Raw genomic sequence first — 22,674 nt, 5'->3', positions numbered from 1 at the left:
AAAGGTTTCATTTCTATGGAATAAATATGCTTAAACTTTATACCCGTAATATCATAGAGCAGTAACAATAGACCGGTCCCTTTGTAGTATCGAAACTAAGAAAAAACTAGGAATAAAGTTGATATCGCTGAGTGATAAAAGTAAGCAAAAAAAAAGAAAAATACAAGGCGATTCATTCACGAATATCAAGTCATATCTGCCGACAGGTCATATTTTATCTTTTATCAAAAAAAATGTATTGCGCAAATACGCTTTCTCTGCTTCATTCATAATAATAAACACACGTGATGTTGGTATTTGCAATCCTCGCAAATGGAAAACAGAATCAGTATACTTTGCCTAAATATTGGCTTCTTTTGCGGTAAAATATAATCAGTGTTTTAGATTTTAACTCAGGAAGGTTGAATTGAAAACCTTTGTCGTATTTACCTTTTAAAAATATTCTTCTACAATAATGCATAAAATCAGTTTTAAAATTATAACCCAAAACTTCATAATACTTAAATGCAGTCTTTGTGTGCCAAGTTATATAGTCGTAATGCTAAATTATTTTTGGAACTATTCAGGGTAATAATAGTATTAAATTCAAAGACCTACCTTAATTTTAGTGATTTTAAATGCTTTTAAAAAACTTTCAGCAAGCTTTTAGTTTTTTAATGAAGTTATAGGAAGAAGTTTAACTATTTAATATAAATCAGTCAGTGATATTTGTACAGTCCAAGGCTAAATTTGAATTTGATTTTTAATTTTACACTTGTTTTGTTACAGTTATTGCTGTTATTATTATTATTATTATCATTATTATTATTAAGAGAAAGTTTATTTCAAAATTAGTAGGAAATTCGGTTGTCAGCAGAGGTAAATTTTTTTCCTACTAATAACTTTTAGATTTCCTTAAAAAATAAAATGAAAATAGAAAAGTTTTTCTCTTAGTTTTAACATAAAAAAATTCTTCTCAAAAATTTAAAAATACTAATATAGTCTTATTAATAAACTATTCGATGTAAAAATAATATTTTAATGAATTACTCTGAAAACTCAAAAAACGTGTCGAAAGTTAATGCATTTGCATTATGAAGCTTCTAGTTTGAGTATGCAAAGAGTGCAAATGTCCATACAAATACTATGTCTATTCCTTTACACAATCGTATAGATAATATAAATATTGCAACTTCGTAAAATATTCAGCTCAACTAACATCTTGAACAATAACAGAATACTGAAAATTTCAAAATGATTAAGTTCAAGACAACCACGTTTCGACTGGTTGTTTCGCGAAATGATTATGGCAAAGGTTCCATGCCTCAGGAGGGAAGTCCTGAGGCACGGAGTCCTGCAAGACTTTCTAAATGGAGTTAGATTACATTTACGTTACATTAAGAAATCCACGATACTCCAAACAGGCAGCCCATTCAGAAGGATTAGAAATTCTAGAAGGAACTACTATGCTTCAGGAGTCTTTTCCATTCGGCCACTAGTGGTATCAAATTTCTAGTTACCTCGCAAAGCAGAAAACGAAGAATATCAAAGGTTAAAATATCAAAATCAAGTTGATCTCATTAATAGGGACTGATTCTGGCTAATAGCAACTTTAAAAATATGAAAATATTTTATTTTTTTGCAATTATGTCCCCAAAAAATGCTTTCTTTTCCCTCATATTTCATGGTTTTTTTCACTGTTTGTTTTGGGGTTTGCTGTTCTTGAGCAAAAAGACTTGTATTCACATTATACAGGACGGTAGAATCAGTTTTCTTGTCTGAAATTTTCTTTTTCAGTTTAAAAATACAGAGAAAGCTATCATTTCTTTTTCATTATTTGAACCCCTGTATATTCCATTAATCGTTAACCCGATAATGATTCCGTTTATATAGTATATATACTGTTAAATGATTATGGTAAGCCACAAGAGAACTACTTACCTTCGGGCACACGCCATCAAAGATGACTTTTATAAGAGAAGCTGGATCGCATTTATAATATACATAGTGAAAATCCTGAAAACTTCCCTCCAATCAGTCTGTTCTACTGCGAATTGAACCGCGAAAGAAACTGACAGATTTCATTATTTTAACCTTTTGGCTATTATACCATAATACATTTCTGAAAAGACAGTTTAGCAGATTTCAACATTTATCAAACAAATATGAATGAATGAGAGTCCAGATTTCTTAGAGAGAGTTCAGAAACTCCAGAAGAGCAACTTAAGCAAAAACGTAGCAGAAAATACTCTGTCATTTATCGTAATTCTTGCCCTGATGATGAAAATTGCTGTCTTTTCAATAATGCTCTTGTACTGGTATTTATAATATTTCGATAATGTATTTTTAAAATGCAGTGTTTTGATTATATATGTTATAAACAGTTTTGAAATGAAGTACAAAAGTACAGTATCCTAACGATGTATATTTAACCGAAGCAAAGGTACAAGAATTAGAAAATACAATATTAAAATCCTGAAAGCCGCTCGAGCTGACCTCGGTGTTCGAGTTGTTTATCGAACGGAGTTTAGATCCCAGTTTGTAGGAATTTCAATATACTAGAACAGTGATAGGATTTTTGTGGATCTGATGGCACGTAGCACTGCAAAAAGCTCATGATGACAGCATACGATGACATGCTGATTCCACCTTCAACAATCACGAAAAGACAAAATCGTAACAGCATCGTATAGTAAATTTGCAGCTGCTCAAGTTAGTGCGTGTGGCTGTGTAGGGAAACAGTACTAAGATACTGAAAACATATTTTCCGACACTCTGCTTTTTCTCCTATGCTTCTAGTACCTGTGATTGGCAGTTTTTTAAAATTAAGTGTCTTTGAATGCATACAAGTGAAAAAAGCAAAGCGAAACAAATAGAGTTAGACGCTCAGGCTCAACAAACAATGAAGTAAAATGAAACTGGATTCTCCTACTCTTTTATTTCACTTGTAAAAAAAAAAAAAAAGAAAAAAAAAAAAAATTCAGTGCTTTAATTTCATATCACGTTGTAATATGAAATACAAAGTTTCATGTACGTATACTACTATATTTTAGACATAAAACTTCATAAAAATTATTAGATTCTTTACAAAAATTTATATAATTTAGGTTCAGAATTTTATCCAAAATTTAATATTTGTCAGAAATCACAATGCAAATTGGGATACAGTTGTGTAGATTTACATTCCCTGTATATCTCACATAGATAAAAATCTTGAATAATGGTCATAATGGTATGCTCAGGCTTATTGAAAACTTCTATATTTTTGTAAAATTTTATATTCGAAATATTTGATAACAGTTAGAAAACACATTTGATACCGAGTGCGTCATTTGTCTCAAAATTTAATAAACATATTTTATGAATGTGAAAATAGATTCAATTACTTGCATTAAATTGCATCATTTAATCCATACAAATAAAAAAAACTAATTTTCACTTCACAAAATAATGAGCGTAAAGTTGTAGGATATTTACTTTTATAATTACAAATCCGATTGATTCGTGCAAATAAAAGTTACGTGTATTATAACATAACTTTAAAAATCTTCCTTTAACAGATTTGAAGATTAATGTAAAATATTGGTTAATTCTGGAAGTATATAGCGAGCTTTAAAAATACAGCGAGAATTTATATGGCTATAATTAGACACCAATTAGAATGTTGAGAAGACACGTGCACATCAAAACCTCCTTTTAAATATTTCTGCATATTTTTCCTAGAAGAATGATTCTGCTCGGTGAAATTTCTTTTCCTACATGAATTACTAAAAATACTTAGATATTTTGCTTTTATTTATAAATTTTCGGGGTAAATTTTTCGCGTCTATTGAGACTTTATTTTTATTTTTTTTTACTATTTAAAAGAACGCTCATATAGTACTTTTTTTTTTTTTTAATTTTGCTAAATTGAGTTAAAAAGGATACATTTTTTTCCTTTCATCTGGACCATATTCGTAATTTACGCGTACAGAATTCCAAAGTTTTAGTTTCTAATTTCATCCATGCGATTTTGTATGAATTGCTTGAGAATAAATAAATTAGTAAGGGAAATTTTTAGCTCTTCGATTCTTTTATTAGATTTTTCAGCACTTTTTATGAATTATAATGATTTTTAGCTAACCTTACATTCCGTGAGGCTTTAATGGGGTCTTATGGAAATTTAAGATAAGGTATAAATGATAGTCATCATAATTCAGAATAAAAATGTAATGAATGTTGTGTGTGTAATGAATGTTGTATTATGCAAGATAAGGTTGAATAGCTCTAGGGAACTATTCAAATTTGACACAGAGTATATTAAGAAACATTCATTGTTAGTTTATGCAATTGTATATAAATCAAACTTGCTGTAAAGCTTGTTGTTGTGATTTAAATATCGCATACGATAAAACTCTATTACAAAGACGCAACAGGACATTTTGTTACAATCAAATAACGTATTTAAAGTAAAGCGAATTCAAAAGTAACAGCAATTTCATCATTACTCCACAAGCATTGTGAAATTTCTGTAAGATGAGTGCAAATAGCAAGCTTTCGTATTTATAAATCTGCTACTTCTTTCTCAAAAACATATAAGCCCTTAAATAAGTATTCAAATTAAATAAGTAATTACATTTAATGCTTTTTACAAAGAGCACTTCTGCTCCATTAATATTTCTTACGAAAACGTTTATGAATTTTGTTTATAAATAAAAAAAAAATAAAAAAAATTCTAAATAGCGCACTCTTTCACTCTTCAGGGCCCACCAGCGGCCGAGCGGTAAAGTCGCTGAACACTGGTAGTTCGGTCCGAGGTTCGAATCCCGCGAACGGGCTGGCTGCATGGGTGTTTTCGTGGTTTTCCCCATGTGTAACGTGTATACGAGCCAGTTTCCCTTAGAAAGTCCTCCACGAAAGGCATCCCTCCCCTTTGGCAGATAGCCCTAGTGTGCTTTGCCGTAATTAAATACACCACCACCTTTCACTCTTCATGACATTAAATAATTTAGTAATGATCACAAATTCTAAACACTCAAATAAATAATCATAAAAATTTATTAAAAAATCATCGCATGTTTTACGGACTTGCATAAGCATACCATACAAATCATTTTGATCCGTTTAATCGCCGTAAATATCCATCACACTGAAGTAATATGCATGGCTCTAGATCTAGATGCTAAATCTAACAGCAAGGTTTATGGCTGTTTTGTGTTTAAATAGTGAACTGAAATGAAAATTACTGTTTCTGCGGTTTAGTAATTGCAGAGCAGAACGCCCCGTAACAAGGAAGGCGTCGATTTCAATTGAGAATGAAATTGGTGGCAGCTAATCTAAATCTGGGAAACTTGGAAAATTTAAACAAGGAGAAAGACTTTGGTCGGGAATTAAACCTCTAGGAAACCTTCTAAAACTCAAACTGAAGAATGGACAGAATGTATCCACCCTCAGATGAAAACGAAAGGCATATCCAAATAATATGTTAAAGCAAGGCTTTTTTATTTATTTATTTTAATTTAATTTCTTTTTCATTTTATTTTTTCTAGAGATATAGAATCCCATTGAAATAGAGATTAATCGAAGTTTAAGCGCCAGAAATAGCGACACTACAAACGAAAAATAAATTTTAATTACAACAAAAGAATTTGCAATTTTTCTCCATTTAAAATTGCTCGCTTCACCTAAATGATAACCTTTCATACTAAAATTACCTTTTTATTCATCCAAAACACAATGACAAATTAGGATTTTTCAGAATTAATGCTCATTCAAGTTTACTTTTATTAATAATTATTCGAAATTCCTTTCCATGCTTTGTTATCACTGAGCAAATTCTCAAGATAAAATTAATTATGGCTTCAAACTTCAATTACTCCAACCTTAAACTGTAATTTGATCAAGTCTTGAATAGTATTATGTGAAGGGAAGGTGAAGGAAAGATGCAGCTGTGCTCTTTTAGCTTAGCATTAATTTCAGACTATTTATTTATATTCGGAATTTCCTAAATATCACATATTTTCTTTCAAAAATCTTTCATCGATAAAGTGTTACACTACAGAAAACAAAATCATCATCCATTATATTACTTAATAATTCTGATTAATACTATCTGTTCTAATAGTTCCAATCACTCTTAGATATAATAAGAATTAAATTACTCAGCATCTTTACAATATAATAAGAAAAGCAAAAAGCGATGATCTCATCCTGTAAAAGAAAACATAGATTTTCAGGCAGGGGGAAAGTTTCCTGTTTGAACTCTTGAAGACTGATTGGCATATTATTATTTCGAACAGCAGAAAGACAAGACGCCAAATTTTTATTACTCGTTTGTTTCAAACAGGAGCGCATATATACAAATTTTGGGCATGATTGTTCTGCATTTATTTAAAAACTTCAAGTCTGCATATTAAGCCATTGGCAAATTGATAAGTTACAGGCTATACTGATGATGACTTTTTTAATGATGTAGGGTTTATAAATTTTTTTAACTAGCATTTAAGTTATCTTTCCTGTCTAGCCTTTACTTTGCCCTAGAATTGCCAATGCTAGAGTATGTAAATTGTAGTAGAGCGTGCAGTATATTCAAATTTTAGCAGAAGTAAGTTGAGTTTAAATAGAAGGAAACGAGATTCTAGGTGTGCTTCTTGAATCGCGAATGTGAATGTTGCTCGGTAGAAATTTAGAACCGCGCGTGTCGGCCTGTGTGCCTATCTCGGCAGATTTTGCTAGATCTCTCAACTGCTTAATTAGTAAGCTCGCTGAATCTCAGCGGTAATTTAGAACGTGGTTAGGTTAGTTTAAGATCTCAGAGCCTCGTGGATAATGATCTCGCTATTTATTCATCCAGTCATTATTTTTCAGTTCTACGTTCTGTTTCAGTTAAACTGCCGGGTCGGCGTAGTTTGTGAACGTCAAGTGGACGCATCTGTTATTTTAAAAGTTGAATAAAAAGGGCTTTAAACCCTTCTTACGTTTCTGTGTAAATTCACACTTAGTAGCGGTCATTACCACAGTTGCTGACAAGCTGGGGCCTCTCGATATTACAATGAAATAAAAACTTAAATTAATTTATCCTTTTAGCGTAATAATAAGATAACATAGCAGTATTAGTGAATGTGTTTCAGATGGTAAATAATTCACAAGTTACTTTTCGATAATTTTCAGCTTACTTTCGATTTGAAAGACGCATTAATTCACCAATAAAAAAGTAATTATCAAATTTTACAAGTAAAAAAGCTAATTAATATGCTTTCATTTCCTTATGGGTCGTAACATCATACAAATTTTTAAATATTACACGCATAATTTATGTCAAAATGATATAATTAAAATACCTCATAACGGTCTGGTTTTTAGATTTTATGATAATGAGACATTTATATTTTTTGCTTTCAGTCTTTAAAAGAAAAAAAAGAACGCTAAAAAATTAAAACAAAAATATGTATTTCCTTATTCTGATGACATGTCACAACATTATTACCGTAAAAGTTATAAATTATAATTTATTTCGAAAATAAAAATGAATGCTTTTTGCGAGTAATAAAGATAATGATCTTAAATAAAAATCTATGACTATACAATTTACCCACTATGAACTCATGTGTTAAAAAATTTACTTAGCTTAAAAAATAATTTAAATTTTGAGGTTCACTACCAAATATAAATTTAATACATATACATATATGAATAAAACGTAAAACATAATATCTGGGCTCAAAATAATAGATACCCCCGGTCTAACAGCTTTACTTGAGACCTTAGCAGTACAAAATTAGAGATGCATTAAATGGTTAGAATTATGTAGCAATAAATACTCTTATCAAATCTTACTCTGTAAAAACTTACTTGCTTCTTACCCTGCTATTACAAGTATAATTTCATTATATTACTCCCTTGAGGCTGCGTAATTTGTTCATAGCTCATCAAAAACATGATCGAAAATCCAACAGATTACCTTTACATTGCCTACTTTTTGACAGAAATTTATAGTATACTTGAATTTATCGACAGACACTGATAAGTTGGAGGCGCTTTATAGATCTCCTCAAACAAAGATAGTTATTTTGCTAAAGATTCTCTATAGAAATTTGATTATCCAAAATCGTCATTTTATAATCTGCGTATATTTGCAATATCACACGATATAAAAATCTCACTTCAACAACGTAAAAAATTACAATCCCACACAAATTCTTGTGACATTCATCAAATTAAAGATGAAGCATGCTAATGACAGCTGAACATTAAAGTTGAAAGTTCTAATTCAATACCCTCGTGGTCTTTTTAATTCAATGAATATTTCTCGAACACCACACCCAGGGTTACAAAGTATCTTTTGTATATCAATCGAAATAAAATGATTACCAGATAACCGTTTTCGACACGCCCGAGACCAATGACTCACGGTACGACTTTTAGACATAACATTCACCATCAACAAAATACATTGCCTTGAACCGTTTACATGTTATTTAACTGGCAGACTTCGAGCTAAAATGTTTTTAATTTTGCTTTTAGAGCTAATATACAGATTTACAGAAAAGTTATCTCGAATTATCACTTTAACCGTTCGTTATATTATTAAGAAAATTTCTGTGACAAAATAGGTAAAGCACTTTTAAAATTATTACGATAGAGTTCGCAACAAATTTTCAGCAAAAATATTTTGATTACTAACTTAACAAACTAGGGTAACCACAGAATAAAACAGTGGTAATGAGGCTTATTTTTATTAGCTATACAACTTTGAAAGCTGTGGTCTCGAAAAATAATTTTGTATGTAAAATACAGACAACAAATTCTGCGCGTAAAGCGTTTGTCTTTGTTAATCTAAGGAAGGTGATTTTTCTTTTTCTTTCTTTAAGTTACCATAAATAAAGACATTTAACATGTTCTTCGATTCGTTTTCCTAAGCTTAATAATATCTAAACCCTCAACTATAGTTTCTAGAAATTTTCCATTACGTTACATAGTTTTATGTTTTCCATGTAAGTATTGCTACCGCTCACCCTTTATAGCTCTATACTACAGTTTTCAAATTTCTATTATTAAGAAATACGTCCCTAGTCATTATTAAAGCTTAGTGAAATATATTGAATACACACTGGAAGCTAGATTTTGAGCTATTAATCTTTTCAAAACACGCGTTCCGCAGATTCGGCCAGTCAATTTTAATTAAAATTGAAATGGTCTTGAAACCGAGCAAGCATTTAATACTATTATTCTAAAATGCTCCTTTTAAAATTAACCTCACGATGCTCAAAGAAAGCTGCGTGTGAGTGATAAAAAATGAGATTAGTAGAAATACGGCTGACTCATCTTAAAGTTCCAACAACACAATGATCAACTTTGCAGATACTCTTGTCATAAGCTTCAAAGTTAGTTCTCTGATAAAGATAAGAAACTCGTACACTGCATTTCTTGTTTTGATGACTACCTTTATCAAAAGATTTTGAAGACTCATCAGTTCGAATGGCGTTTAACCTACCTACATCGGTCTACTTTCCATGAGGTCGCTTGTAGTTATTACTGACCATATAAAGCTTCCTTTAGCCAGACAAAGATACTTTGAAAATTCTTCGATATTACATTTGGTTTTCTGAAGGTAGCAATGAGGACAAAGGCGTTGCAAGCTTCTTGAAAATCGTGCATAAAGTATTTCAATTTTCCTCTTCTAAGCTCTTACATCCATTCTTTCTAACTGTTCATCCTAAGCAGTTGTTGTTTTGCAAAATATTACAGAGTAGAGTTTTGGATGATAAGTAAAACTGTAAAATATTACACTTTTCAAATTGCGTTATCATTACCTGAAAAGTGAAATATATTCAAGTTTCTTCTTTTATTCAGAGCTTCGAAAATATACATTTTATCTTCAGAAGTACGTAAGAAATGCACTTCATTATAACATAATGCACACTTAGCTAAAAATATTTATATTGAAATTTGAATTCAGAAAGACATATATATATATACCTGATGTCTTGACGGGGGCAAAAGTCGAAGCTTACAGGTATAAGTTATTTAGTTTGATATAGCTAGTTGCATTTGCGCATTAAAATGTGTAGTCTGCAATAAAATGTCTACTGTGTAGAAATATGTAGTATGGTAGGGTTGGTAAGTCGTTGAGATGTGTATCTGAAGGTACCTTTTGCAAATTAAATTCTTAGTTTATCATCTCTGACGGTTTTCTGTCAGAGTTTATCACTAGAACTAAAAAAAAATTAAAAATAGCAATATTTATAATATAACCTGAAAGCTGAATCAGATATGCTTATCTAAACAAAATTTTAATCAGGATTCCGGTCTACAATTCAAAGACGACTAAGAGTAATAACTCCCTGTTTAGGCCCTTTAACCATAATCTTGTTGAAATCTGAAGAGTATATGGAAACCTCTGTTAAATGGTAAATAACTAATAGATATGCGGAAATATTAATGTTCTTGGAGTGCGGAGATTAAGAGCTTCGTTAATGAAACGAGTATTTAATACGCATATTTCAGATTCAAACACATTGCTTTCACTTTTTATTACATCACAAGGTCCTGCAGAAAGTAGCGTCACACGTGTCAATAAGATTTAACTTTATTCGCAATGGTTTTCACTATAAATTGCAAACTGACATCCATATTGGGGCCAAAGAAAAGGTTCCACATATTTAAAAATTTTTCAATCAATTGCAGTTAGCATTTTTGGTAAGATAAATAAACAATAATTTGTCCGCTAGAGTTTAAGCGGAAAGGAAAGCAAAAGTGGAGTGGCAAAATAAACGTCGAGATTATTTTATTTTCACAGAGGTAAATGGGACACAAGCCCCGGGGCTCCATTTTTAAGCGAGTCTCCAAATCCTCCTATAGTATATGAAACAACTATTTTATTAACCCTAAGTTTTTAAAATATAAAAGTGGGAGTAAGAATAAAACGCTAAACTTCATACCGTATGTTTTGTTCCGTTCTTTAAAAAAGTCAAACTAGGTCTTTGAAATTACTGACAAATGCAATATTAATTACACTTTGACAGAAACACAGAATTACACTTTCAGTTTAGAGATTATTAAAGTATGATTTATAATGAACGGGTATGACATGATATTTTAAACAATTTCAAAATTATTTTTAAGGTAATGCATAAATGCCATGTAATATACATGAAAAGTAATAATCTTTCCATGTTTCAAAGAAACTGATCTTTTTAATTCTAGATGATAAAGAATCTAAGTGCTTCAATTCAGTTTTCTTTTGTCCCTCCCATTTTTCTTCCCAGTTTCTTTTAGAAAAACGAAATCCTGGGTTAAAAGATGCAAGTTTATATTTTATACAGCACATATTAAATTGAAACCATGAAAACAAAACGCACAAAAAGATGAAATGTATAGTTTTTCAATAGCTTTGAATGAAAAATACTGAATCATAGATTATTACACTAAATATTTTATATTAAATATATTTCACAAGAAATATAACTTACATCAGCGACATCTACTACGCTCAAAAAAACTAGAGGGGCGGAGGAGCCTTCGTAAACAGGTTTTGCCCCGGGCGTACAATTTTGCAAATCCGGCCCTGAAACCGCGTAGGACTTATGTCTATACTTACAGCCTAATAATATGATTTCATTTATACATAAATAAAAAGGAAAGCTGCGGCTTAAAAATAATGAACTGAAATAACTGTTTCTGGTCACAAAAGTAAGGAGTGGATCGTGAATTTATTTCTGCAAGCCTTTTTAAAGCAAATTCAAGTAAAAGGTGATTCGTATAGTAGGGGCCAAACTGGACTTCCAAATAAGCAGACAAAACTGGATTCACCTGAAAGGCATTCGCCTAAAGAGAGAAACTCACACTACGTACAACAAATGTCAGTTTCAAATGGCAATAAATTGTACCTTTGTTCCATCCGTCACCTAGAGCATAGAGGGTAGAAACATAGATACAATAGAGCGGAGTTTAAAGAAAAGAGCTCACGTGCTTCTTTTTTTCCTCCTGAAAAAATGTTACACGATGGCTGAGGCTCATAATGCATTTTCTGGTGATAGTTAAAAGCATACCTAAAAGTTAAACAGGGGCATTTGAGATGAAAATTTTCCATTTCTTAAAAAAAGAAAAAAAAAAAATTCTTGTCATAAATCAGATGACAGAACTTCGATCAAACATTAAGTATTAAAAATTAAAAATTTCATTTTTTTAAAATTGCTTAGTATTTAATCTTGAGAATGAAGTTTGAGTACATATTTTTTAATACGTGCATTTACCAAGATTTAGAGCTATGAAATATAAGGCAATTCTTTCAAAGTAAGTGACATTTGTATTTAAAATGTATTTAAAATATTTCCTGGAAAGAATACGCAGAAAACAGAGAGGGGGGGGGAATTTGCGCAGAAACCACAAATCTTGATTCATGCGCACATCATTCAAACGACGAACTTTTCTTAATACGCGCACTTTTTACACAATTGAAAAGATAATGTGTATGCTTTCTGATAGGAAAGTGATCATTCATAAAGAGACATTTAAGAAATTTAATAATGTACTAAAATGTACATTTAAGAATTAATTGGAGGTACAGAAGAATCTCTCGAAGAAAAACCAGTCATGCGAAACTCTCAGTTCTTAACTAAATAACAAACTATATTCCGTATCTAATTTGGATTTAATTTTTATTATATGTTAAACGAAAAGCATTTAACTTTTCCTCAGTGGGGCTTTCTCCTCAGGGAAGTTCGACATTTAAATAGCTGGAACGGATTCTTAAATTTAACTCGGGAACACCTGCCGTGAAATCTTGCTTCTCAAGAAAATGATTTCTCTTCTCACTACATTTACAGTTGCTCGAGTATGTAAATGCTTTTTTTTTTAAGTACCAACATAATTTATGCAGGCAGTTTTATCTCATTATTCATTAAGAAATGGAATTTTTTAATTTCAGGAAACTTTCATGACGTACTAATTTATGAGCAAAGTGAAGTCTTACGAAAGTTTCATTGCATATGCTGGAATTGAAGTTGCTGTAAGGAAGTTTTAAAAATATAGTTTTGTGTTTCAAAGAACGTTATGATCAAAGACAAAAACTTTATATATTATAGATATAAAAGTTTCTATCAAGAATCTAAGCACCATTAAAAAGGATTACAAGCATTACTTAATAATGATTGTCTCAATTATATTTTCTCTGATGAGAATTTCACATAAATATATTTAGCTATTTATTTTTTAATTACTTCTGCCCCTTGAAACTTAATTATGCGAAAAATAATCCGATCTCAGAGAACAATAAAAAATGTGTCTTTAATCATCTAAAAAATGCAGTGCCTTCCACTAAATATATTTTTAAGAACTCATGGATAAAAATAAACTATACATTTTTTTATTTCAATTGTTGGGTCTTTACTACCAAATAGAAAAATGAAAAGAGATAAACAGAATATAACTTTATGAAAGAAAAAAGAACTCGGTTATTTTTTCTTGAATTTTTGGGTCTTCATTTCTAAAATTTTGCAGATTTTTATGCAGCTGCAAATGCACTCATCCTCTTCAATGCCATTCTGTGCTAGAAGTTAATATTTTTTAATCTAGCTCACTAAAAATAACTCTCAGCAGTCCACATGGGGGATGAAAACTCTGAAATGCAGTCATTTGAAATAACAAGTTATTAAACAAACCCCACCAAAAAAAAATTTTTTTTTAATTAGGTTTTGATATCCGCCGAATTAGAAGATTTTATCTGCAACTGTGACAGCAGAAAAGAAGCCTTGTAGATTTCTTTTTAAAGCGTGTTCTTGCATTTAAAATAGTTCATGGATATATGCATATTTTGTAAAAGTAACCAGACTTAAACAAAGATTATTAAGCTTAAACTTCATTAATACAGTAAAAAAGAAAAGAATTGGTCAGAAAATAGGCATCAAAAGCACTGATGATTTGCAATAAAATTTAATGTTACACAAGTACAGGTCTTTACTAAGTTTGTCCCACTCCTCTAAATCAATTTCTTATAAAAATAAAAATTATAATAAGCATATGAATACTTACGTTTACCACAGGGGCACTAAGATGAGACACATCTTGAGCTTGTCGGGATAAAGTTAATTTTGAACTTGGCACAATTTGATCACCTAATTCTTGACTGCTGTCATCTGGATGCACAAAGTAAAAACTAGCATCCATTGTTGGATGCCCTACCGTAAGTAATAATGCGGCCCGCTAGCAGGGCCGAAATCAACGTTGCCAGTCGACTGCATTTGTCACAATTGCAAAAAAAAAAAAAGTTAAAGTTTTGTTTCTTTAATTTCGTGACACCAGTAACACGTGACGGCACTTTCTAAATCTTCTACAGAACTGTTGATAAATCTTTTTTTTTTTTAATATCACAATGTATACAATCCAATTTACCAACTTTTTTTCTGCAGACGTATTATTTGCCTAAAGTTGTTGAGAAACTGCAGCCAACAATTCCTTGTTCACCCCGTAAACAATTACGTGCAAAATGTGGGTTGATTTTCAACCGGCGTAAGCACTGACGGCTCGCCGGCAATGTTCAAAAACTCCGTCAACTTCCTCCTAAGCCTAAGCCGGAATCAACTTCGGAAGGCCGAGATGAGTGCTTCGGACGGCGCTTCGCGGCGGTACGGCATGGGCGAATGGTATGTTCGCCCTCGGGGAACATATACTGAACTAGGCTATTTGGGGCTTTTCAAACTTTCTAATGGCGCGCATCGCGACTATCGAAGACGATATTTTTTGGAGAGAAAAAAATCGTTTTACAACTTTCCTCAGAGGCGCGTTCATCTGCGGCTGATTTGAGGATCGAATCGTGGTATGGATGGGTGGGGAGTTTGTGACGCAGAAAGTGACGTTCCCTCCGTACTATTCGTCATTGGATGAGATACGGAAAGTTTTGATTTGGGGTTAGCACAATTAGCCTGGGGATTTTCAGTTGGCAGCGTTTCGCTAGCCTTGGCGATCTATCATTGCCATTCGATGTCTCCTATTATGTTGGGCATATGTATTTCGAGCGACCTACTACTTGTAGTCACCACATTTTAAAGGTAAGATAAAGCGATAAGCGGTTTCTTGTAGGGGGTGATGTTCTGGAGTACGGAAACAATGCATCCTTTTATTTCCTTTTAATAGCTTAAAACGGGCTACTGGAGGGTTTCGAAATTTAGAATTTAAAAAATTCTAAAGTGCATTGAAAGTTTCCATTTATGTTTTGAACTCAAGAGCAGAAAACAACAAAAGAGAAATAATAATTTTAATACATCTTTCGATATATTTCACATGATATTATATTGCAATAGTTATTGTATTACACATATTTTTACACTGGAAAAATCGCAAAACTCGCATTCTAAAATAAACCATTATTCAAAAAAAAAAAAAAAAGCTTGTGAATGTAATAAAAAAGTCTGAATTGATAATAATATATAGCATACAAACACCAAATTAGAAGATCTTCATTCTACAATAACATTAAATGGAGGCTTACTCTAAAAATTTAGAATTTCTCAGAAAAGAATTGACTTATTTTTATTCACTAATTAAACAGAAAAAACTGAACTATGATAAATGTATCAGCAAAGCATAATTCCCGGATTTGGTTCTTTCAAAAAGAAAATGAAAGATAAAGGAAGTGGTCGACAGTTCTTTAAAATAATTGCTATATAGAGATTAAAATGACTGATATCAATCAACCAATCTGCTACTTAAATCAGTTGTAACTAATAGTTAATAGCAAATTATGTGTAAATGAGCGTACTAATGTCGTTCAAGAGAAACCGAATCCATTTTTAATATCTTTCCAATAACACTGGAAATAACAAGTCAATTTATGTAATATTTTCTTTTTAATTCCTCTGAAAGTCTGTGTTTTAAACTACCATGCAATTTTATACTGACTGCAAAAATGTGTTAGTTGCATACTAATTTATAACAGAGTTGGTTAATAACATCTTACCTATAATATAATAATTAAAGTTATTTTCCTATAAATCATATGTATGATAATTAGTTTTAAACATTTTAAAAGTACATATTTTTGGGATGCTTCTACAAGCATTTCAAAAAATTTTGTTTAAAATAATCAATACTTTACCCTTTTACAATAAAATACTCTTTTACTAAGCATATTATTTAACATGCAGTAAGATAGTTGCTAACTGCAATGAGCAGTTTCGTACAATTTTATTACACTCTACTTATTCAACGTATGTATGATTACGTTTGAGTACACTTTTAAAAATATCACGTTAATAAAAATCATGTTAAGTCATAATCACAATTGATTAAAATTAAAATTTCTAAATGCTTGGTTTAGAAATTCAAATAAAACCAAACAGAAAGTAGAACTTAGTTATTATGGTACGTTTTTACGAAAGACGATGAATGAAAGCAAATATTTCTTCGGCAGTTTTTGTTGATGTAACTTCAGAACAATTCTTAGATAACTGTCTTCTTTATTTTAAATTTATTATTACTGCATATATTGGGCATTTTCTTTTCTCTCTACAGTTCTCTCCTAACATGTCTTAAAAAAGAAACTAAAAGAGATTGTATTCTATAATGGCTTTGATTTCTTAATAACAATTTTAGAAGCTATTTATAATTCTCCAAAAAGCAGATTCTGAAATTTGCAAGCGTGGTGATGCTGAGATACATAAAGTGGCGAGTTCATTGTTATATTCATAGATACAGAAATAAATATTTTTTCTGAATTATCTATACTGTTTTATTGAAGGGTATACGACTTTCTAAACATATGGCTGAGCTATAATAATTACTTATAGTATTAAGACTTTAAAACATAAAAATATATTAAACGATATAGAAGTTACCTACAATTTGGTTAAAAGTCTCAAAGTTTTATCATATCCTTAAATTTCAAAATCTGAGACAATACTTAAAATCGATGTATATTTAGCATTAATAGTATGTATATTTTCTAATCATTATTAATCTTACTTTGAAACTTTTGAAAGACAATCCAAAGCTTATGCATCAGAGGAAAATGCATAAAATAAATTTTAATGAATATTAATGATACATCGACTTAATTAATTAACGGCCAGTTATTAAAAGACTGTATGCCTCAGAACAGCTCACTTCATGGAAGACTTTCTAAAAAAAAAAACTGGTTTGCGTTTTGTTTAACGCAGTACAACGAAATTATGAGTACAGACAGCCTGTTTTGTCCTGAACTGAAACTGATTTGAAACACTAGTACGAATGCTCACAGATTTTCCTCCCCCTGGTCATACAGAGTGTCTTATTATTAATATAGTTTAATTAAATGTGAAAACTTCAAAATTTTTACTTCTTTTTTCTCCATCTTTACTAAAGATGAATGATTTTCTTAAAAGCAAATGCTTGTAAAATTACTCTACCAACGCAATACACCTCCTCAACGATGAAAGAAACGGCATATGTAATAGAAAAATTTAATGTACGCAAAAGAAAATTTTATTTGTAACCTGTAACTGTCACCTTCATTTTATAATTTAAAAGCCATAGATTGAAAGAACTTGACTAGTCGATGACCAGTAAACTTGACTAGTCGATGATCAGTACACTTGACTAGTCGATGAACAGTAAACTTGACTAGTCGATGACCAGTAAACTTGACTAGTCGATACGTTATGAATCTGGAATTTTCGGCAAATTCTTTGAGTCTGATAAAACTTGATACAGTATTTCCAGAAAACAAGTATTTGCAGTGAAAGCTAAAATATCAAATAGTATCTGGTAAGGTGGGCTTTTGACGAGTTACTAACGGATACATTGTAGCTCAAAAGAAACATTTAATATTTAGTTCCGGAAAATAATTGTTTAATGTTAATAAACTCAGACCCAAATCTATAATTTGCCTTAATTAAATAAGTATTTACCTATGATATTTCAAGGCTAACCGAAATGGCATTTTAAACACACGTAAGGAGAAACACAAATATGTATAATCAATCTCAAAAAAGGCTTAATTCGGATTCATCTATAATGAGGGACTAATTTCTTTTATTCATATATGGGCATTATAAGAATTAATTTGTGTATGCAAGCATGAACACTTCAAATAAGATCCATGCGTGCAAGAAAGAGACTGATATCAATTCACCTTGTCACTCCTCGGTGTCAGACTGAATGAAAAAGTAATCTAATCAGAGCATACCGAAACTCCTGTTGTGTAGTGACTCCAACTCCCGCTCTACTGTGCTTCGGAGCTATCAGCGGAAGAACTTTTGTAAGTGCATAGAAACTTTTGTAAGCAATGCAAAACTCATGCGCATAATTTTCAGCTAACGCATTTATGTCTTTGATATACGTATGTTGTGAACATTACGAATTTTTGTTATTTAAGCATTATAGCATCGTTAAGGTACATCAGAATGTTCAACTTTGGGTAGGGGATGTTTTTGTGTTTGCTCAGTTTCATAAAAACATCAAAGAAAGTCGTTCTCTAAATCTCTTTATCAGCTAACATATTTAAAAATTAACATACGAGCGTATTATAAAAACCAAATTTATTAAGAAATTTCGACCTTTATACAATATTATACATAACACATTTCAACCAGGATCGAATTATGTGTTCAGCGGAAACATGGCTTCAACATTTTTAGGATTTTAAGGAAGATTCATTTAGTAAAATTATTCTTGAAACCATTCCTATTAAAAGTCTTATTGAAGTACATGAAAAAGAATAATATTAACAATACTGATCTGAAATGTGGTTACTCAGTTACAACAATAACAAAAGGCGTGAAAAGATTATATCAGTGTAAGCAAGTGTTTATAACCAACAGACGAAATTTCAAAACATCATCATAAATAAGATTACTGTACTGTATTATTGTGAATAATAATATTTAATTCAAATGTATTGCAAACTATACAGTCGTACACTTCATAATTTTGAACAAACACATGGATTATCGTATCAAAAAAATAAAAATTAAATGCAGAAGGAACACTAGTTTGTAGTACTTTATTAAAAAAGAAATTTAGTGTAATTTACAGTGCAGAAAAGATATTGTAATCTTGAAGCCAAAAAATCTGGTATATTCCGCAATAAAAATATTGACATGGGACTTAAATATCTCAGTTTAACATATGATCACTCTTTGTGATTCAGAGTTTCACGAGCTAATAATTAAAGAATTGAATCCTATTATATTTTTTTATTTCAAATTATTTTCAATTAGAAAACTCTCTAAAACCAGTACAAAATCGTTTTTAGAGAGTTTTCTAAACGAAAATAATTTGAAAATAAAAGAAGAATCACCATCCAAAATTAAAAATCGTTTTTTTTTTTTTTTTTTTTTTTTTTTTTTTTTTTTTTTTTTTCGCTGACAAATAATTTCAACATGTATTTTCCCGAGGATTATAAAAAAGAAAACTGTATTAGAAATCCATTTTGTACTGAAACTTTATCTCGTGAAGAAAAAGAGCAATTGATAGAAATTTCCTATTATCTAAATCTAACTGAAGATTTAAAAAATAACACACTTGTTAACTTTTGGTTGAACCGAAAAAAAAAAAAGAATTTAAATGCATTTCAAAATAAGCTATTTAATTGCTATTGGCTTTTTGCATAACCTATTTGTGTGAACAAGGATTTTATTCCATGCTGTATTTGAAAAATAAATACAGAACAAAATTAAAAATGGATCCTAATTTACGGTTAAACCTAAGTGAAATAAAACCAGACATAAGGAAATTGATCTCTTAAACAGGCCCAAATTTCACACTAAATTTAAATTTTTAAATACTGTAAATAATTTTTTTTTTTTTTTTTTTTTTTTTTTTTTTACTGTAATAAATTTTTAAAGTACTGTAACTTGAATTTTGATAGTTAAAAATGGTAACCAATTTTTAATTTAATGTTTTTATGTGTACATATTTAACACATTTAGCGAATAGGTTGTACAAATGGCAATATATATATTTTTTTAATATTTCTATTGAGACTTGTAAAATCATTGTAAAATGTAGTGGTGGTATTAAGGTTTCTCAATTTTTGTTTAGATGGTACGCGTTAGTCAAAAGGTTGAGAACCGTCTAATTAATTTTTTTTTTAATTTACCCATCAAGAAAATGCGAAATAGATGACAAAAATCTAAAATTTTAAAATTCAATATTTCGGTCAGTTTTTGTTGCACGGGTATCAAACGTTTCGTGTTTTATTTTGTAAAATGTGTACAACGTTTTACTAAGCATTACTTAAAAGGACCGGAAGACTGTGTAAAAATATAAATTTCGTAATTTTTAAAAACTAATTTTTTTAAATAAAAAATATCAAAAATGAATATTTGCGTCATTTAAAACATTTTTGTAATTGAAAGAAAATGTCTATAAAAAACAGTAGAAAAAGTTACAGCCGCATAAAGACTTTTTATGGGCACAGTGTATTATTGTGATTACATTATCTGGTATTTAACCTAGATACACTAATCATATTACACTACTATACAATAAGCTGACACCATACATAATAAAATAAAATTTAAGCTACGTACAATGTCACGCTATGACGGAGATATAAAGAGTGGAGAATTATCGTGAAGATAAATACAAATTCCAGTCCAGGAGGCTGTAGCATACTATATAGCACAAGAAGTTATATTGCATATACCAAAGTAACAATACATATACCCCCAACCGGTAGAGTGAATAGCATCGCTGACTGCCTTGCCGAAGTGCCAGTGTTCAAATCCCGGAGAAGACATGGATCTTTGTAAATGTATAGTGTCGGTGCGGCACTCTAAATATGCGGCGAGCTAAAGGTCTTCTCGTGTGGTTTGGTGGAAGGGGAGAGGGGTGGGAGAACCCCAGACCCCCCCCGGGGTGCTCTCCATCAAAATTAGGGGCGGAACTGAGCCAAATCGCACTATCACATGTGAGGTGCTGAAGGCTGTTGCCAACGACAGGCGTAATCTAGCGCTCCTTGCCATGGAGAATTTCGTGCGCTTGGGCTGACTACGTCAGACAAGTGAGCATAAGCAACAACAACAGCAATGCGTATATTTCCTAGCAGTCCAGTAGCCAAGCAGACATACGACTGAACGTATATTTCCTAGCAGTCCAGTAGCCAAGCGGACATACGACTGAACGTTGGTAGATCAAACAAGATTTAAATTCCGCCGAATAAGCTGACTGCAGAACAAGCAAGTCCGCGTCCGAAGAGAGAAGCTCTAAAACTTGTTTGCGGACATCCCTAGAAGATACGTTATTTACAGTTTTTCCTATTATTATAAGTATTATGACATCCACGATTTTTATTTCCTTTTTCTTTAACATAACAAAGAAATAGGTTCAAACATATTTCATCAGCTGCTACAAACGCAATCGTTCGAAGAGCTGCTATTCAACTCTGCTAAGCATGTCTCAGAAGTACGTCTACAAATGTTTTTAAACGTATGATCTGCATCATAATAAATTTATTATAATTTTAAATGAAAGTCATGCTACACCATGCTACGTATATTTAGCTCTTTGTAGTCCATCTTAGAATCTTATTCGGCATTTTTTATACTGAATCACCGCCTGCTAGAACGCACTAACGCAGTTTGTTCTGTAATATTACAGCGTTTTGTAGTAGCAGAATTTTTTCCTCTTTATATCAAAACAGAAACAGTTTTTTTAAACCATTTGATGAGCTCACAAGAGCTCTGGTATAGAAGACTGCTTTTATATCTAAAATTTGGAAGTTTTTATGTAAATAAAGTTATACTTTTATCTGCCAGGCTTATAATATTTTTAAAATACCATGCTTATTTTTACTTTACAATCATTTTATTAATAAAAAATATCATAAATTTTGACAAAAATAACACTTTTAAATAAATAAGAATACGAAGTAAGAGTTAAACTTATTGCCTGTCTCTTGTCAAATTGCAGTAAGAAATATTAGCTGCTGAGTAAAAGGATTATTGATATTATTACAAAAAAACTTACTATAAGGAGAACTATCACCGTACATTACTTATATTACTTTACTGTACATCATTGAAACATTAAAAAAACTTTTAAAGGAAAAAAAACTGAATTTCGTATTGGTAATTGCTTTAAATATAAATATGAAATTTAAAAGAATATTTAAACAATACTAAATAGATCTTATGACCAAACAATCAACAAAGTTGTTTTACATTATCTTTGCAACAGATGAAATATTAGCAAAGGATACTAAAACGACAGTAAGTTTGAAAATTTAAAAAATATTGGACTGTAATATGAGCAACTTACTGATTGCTCATAAAATAGCGTCTAATAAATAAAATTGCTCATAAAATAGCTACCAGGTAACCAAAAAAGTTCGTGCGGTTTTTGGAAACAGTTGTATGGTTTTATTTATACTTCTGTCCATAAATTAAGGATAATGCAAAATCAGGCAAAGGAAGAGTTAAAAGCAAAACAAATTTGACTATTTTGAAAGCTTATTTATTAAACAAAAGGTAAAGAGCAAAAAAAGATGCTATATGTTTGATATTATTAAAAAAATTAGCGATTTTTTCTCCCTGGAGCAAATTACAAAAAAAAAACTATTTACAAAAAACCAATATTACATGGATGGTATGATTGTTAATACATTGTATGTCTCCCAGACGATGCAATACAGTCCGTACAACGCCTAAGCATGCTGAGTATCAAATTATCGATCTAATTTTGGGAGATATTACGCCACTCAAAAAGCAATGCTCTCCGAAGTTCCGGTAGACATGTAGG

At 30.8% G+C, this 22,674-nt stretch overlaps 1 protein-coding gene across 1 annotated transcript in view; it reads right to left on the bottom strand.

The window, feature by feature from the left end:
- The window catches only part of LOC118195124 (uncharacterized), a 114,834-nt gene extending 100,059 nt beyond the window's left edge, over nucleotides 1–14,775 (bottom strand). The window contains exon 1 of the mRNA XM_035366372.2: nucleotides 13,990–14,775. Within this exon, the coding sequence (XP_035222263.1) occupies nucleotides 13,990–14,124 (135 nt within the window). The 5' untranslated portion in view covers nucleotides 14,125–14,775. The remainder of the gene's footprint in view (nucleotides 1–13,989) is intronic.
- Nucleotides 14,776–22,674: the final 7,899 nt, after the last annotated feature.

Source organism: Stegodyphus dumicola, chromosome X1 (genome assembly GCF_044657685.1).
Source record: "Stegodyphus dumicola isolate Sdum_Otavi_A_Nest chromosome X1, ASM4465768v1".
NCBI lineage: Eukaryota > Metazoa > Arthropoda > Arachnida > Araneae > Eresidae > Stegodyphus > Stegodyphus dumicola.
The sequence above is the reverse complement of the archived record's forward strand: the minus strand, read 5'-3'. Positions and strand labels throughout refer to the sequence as shown.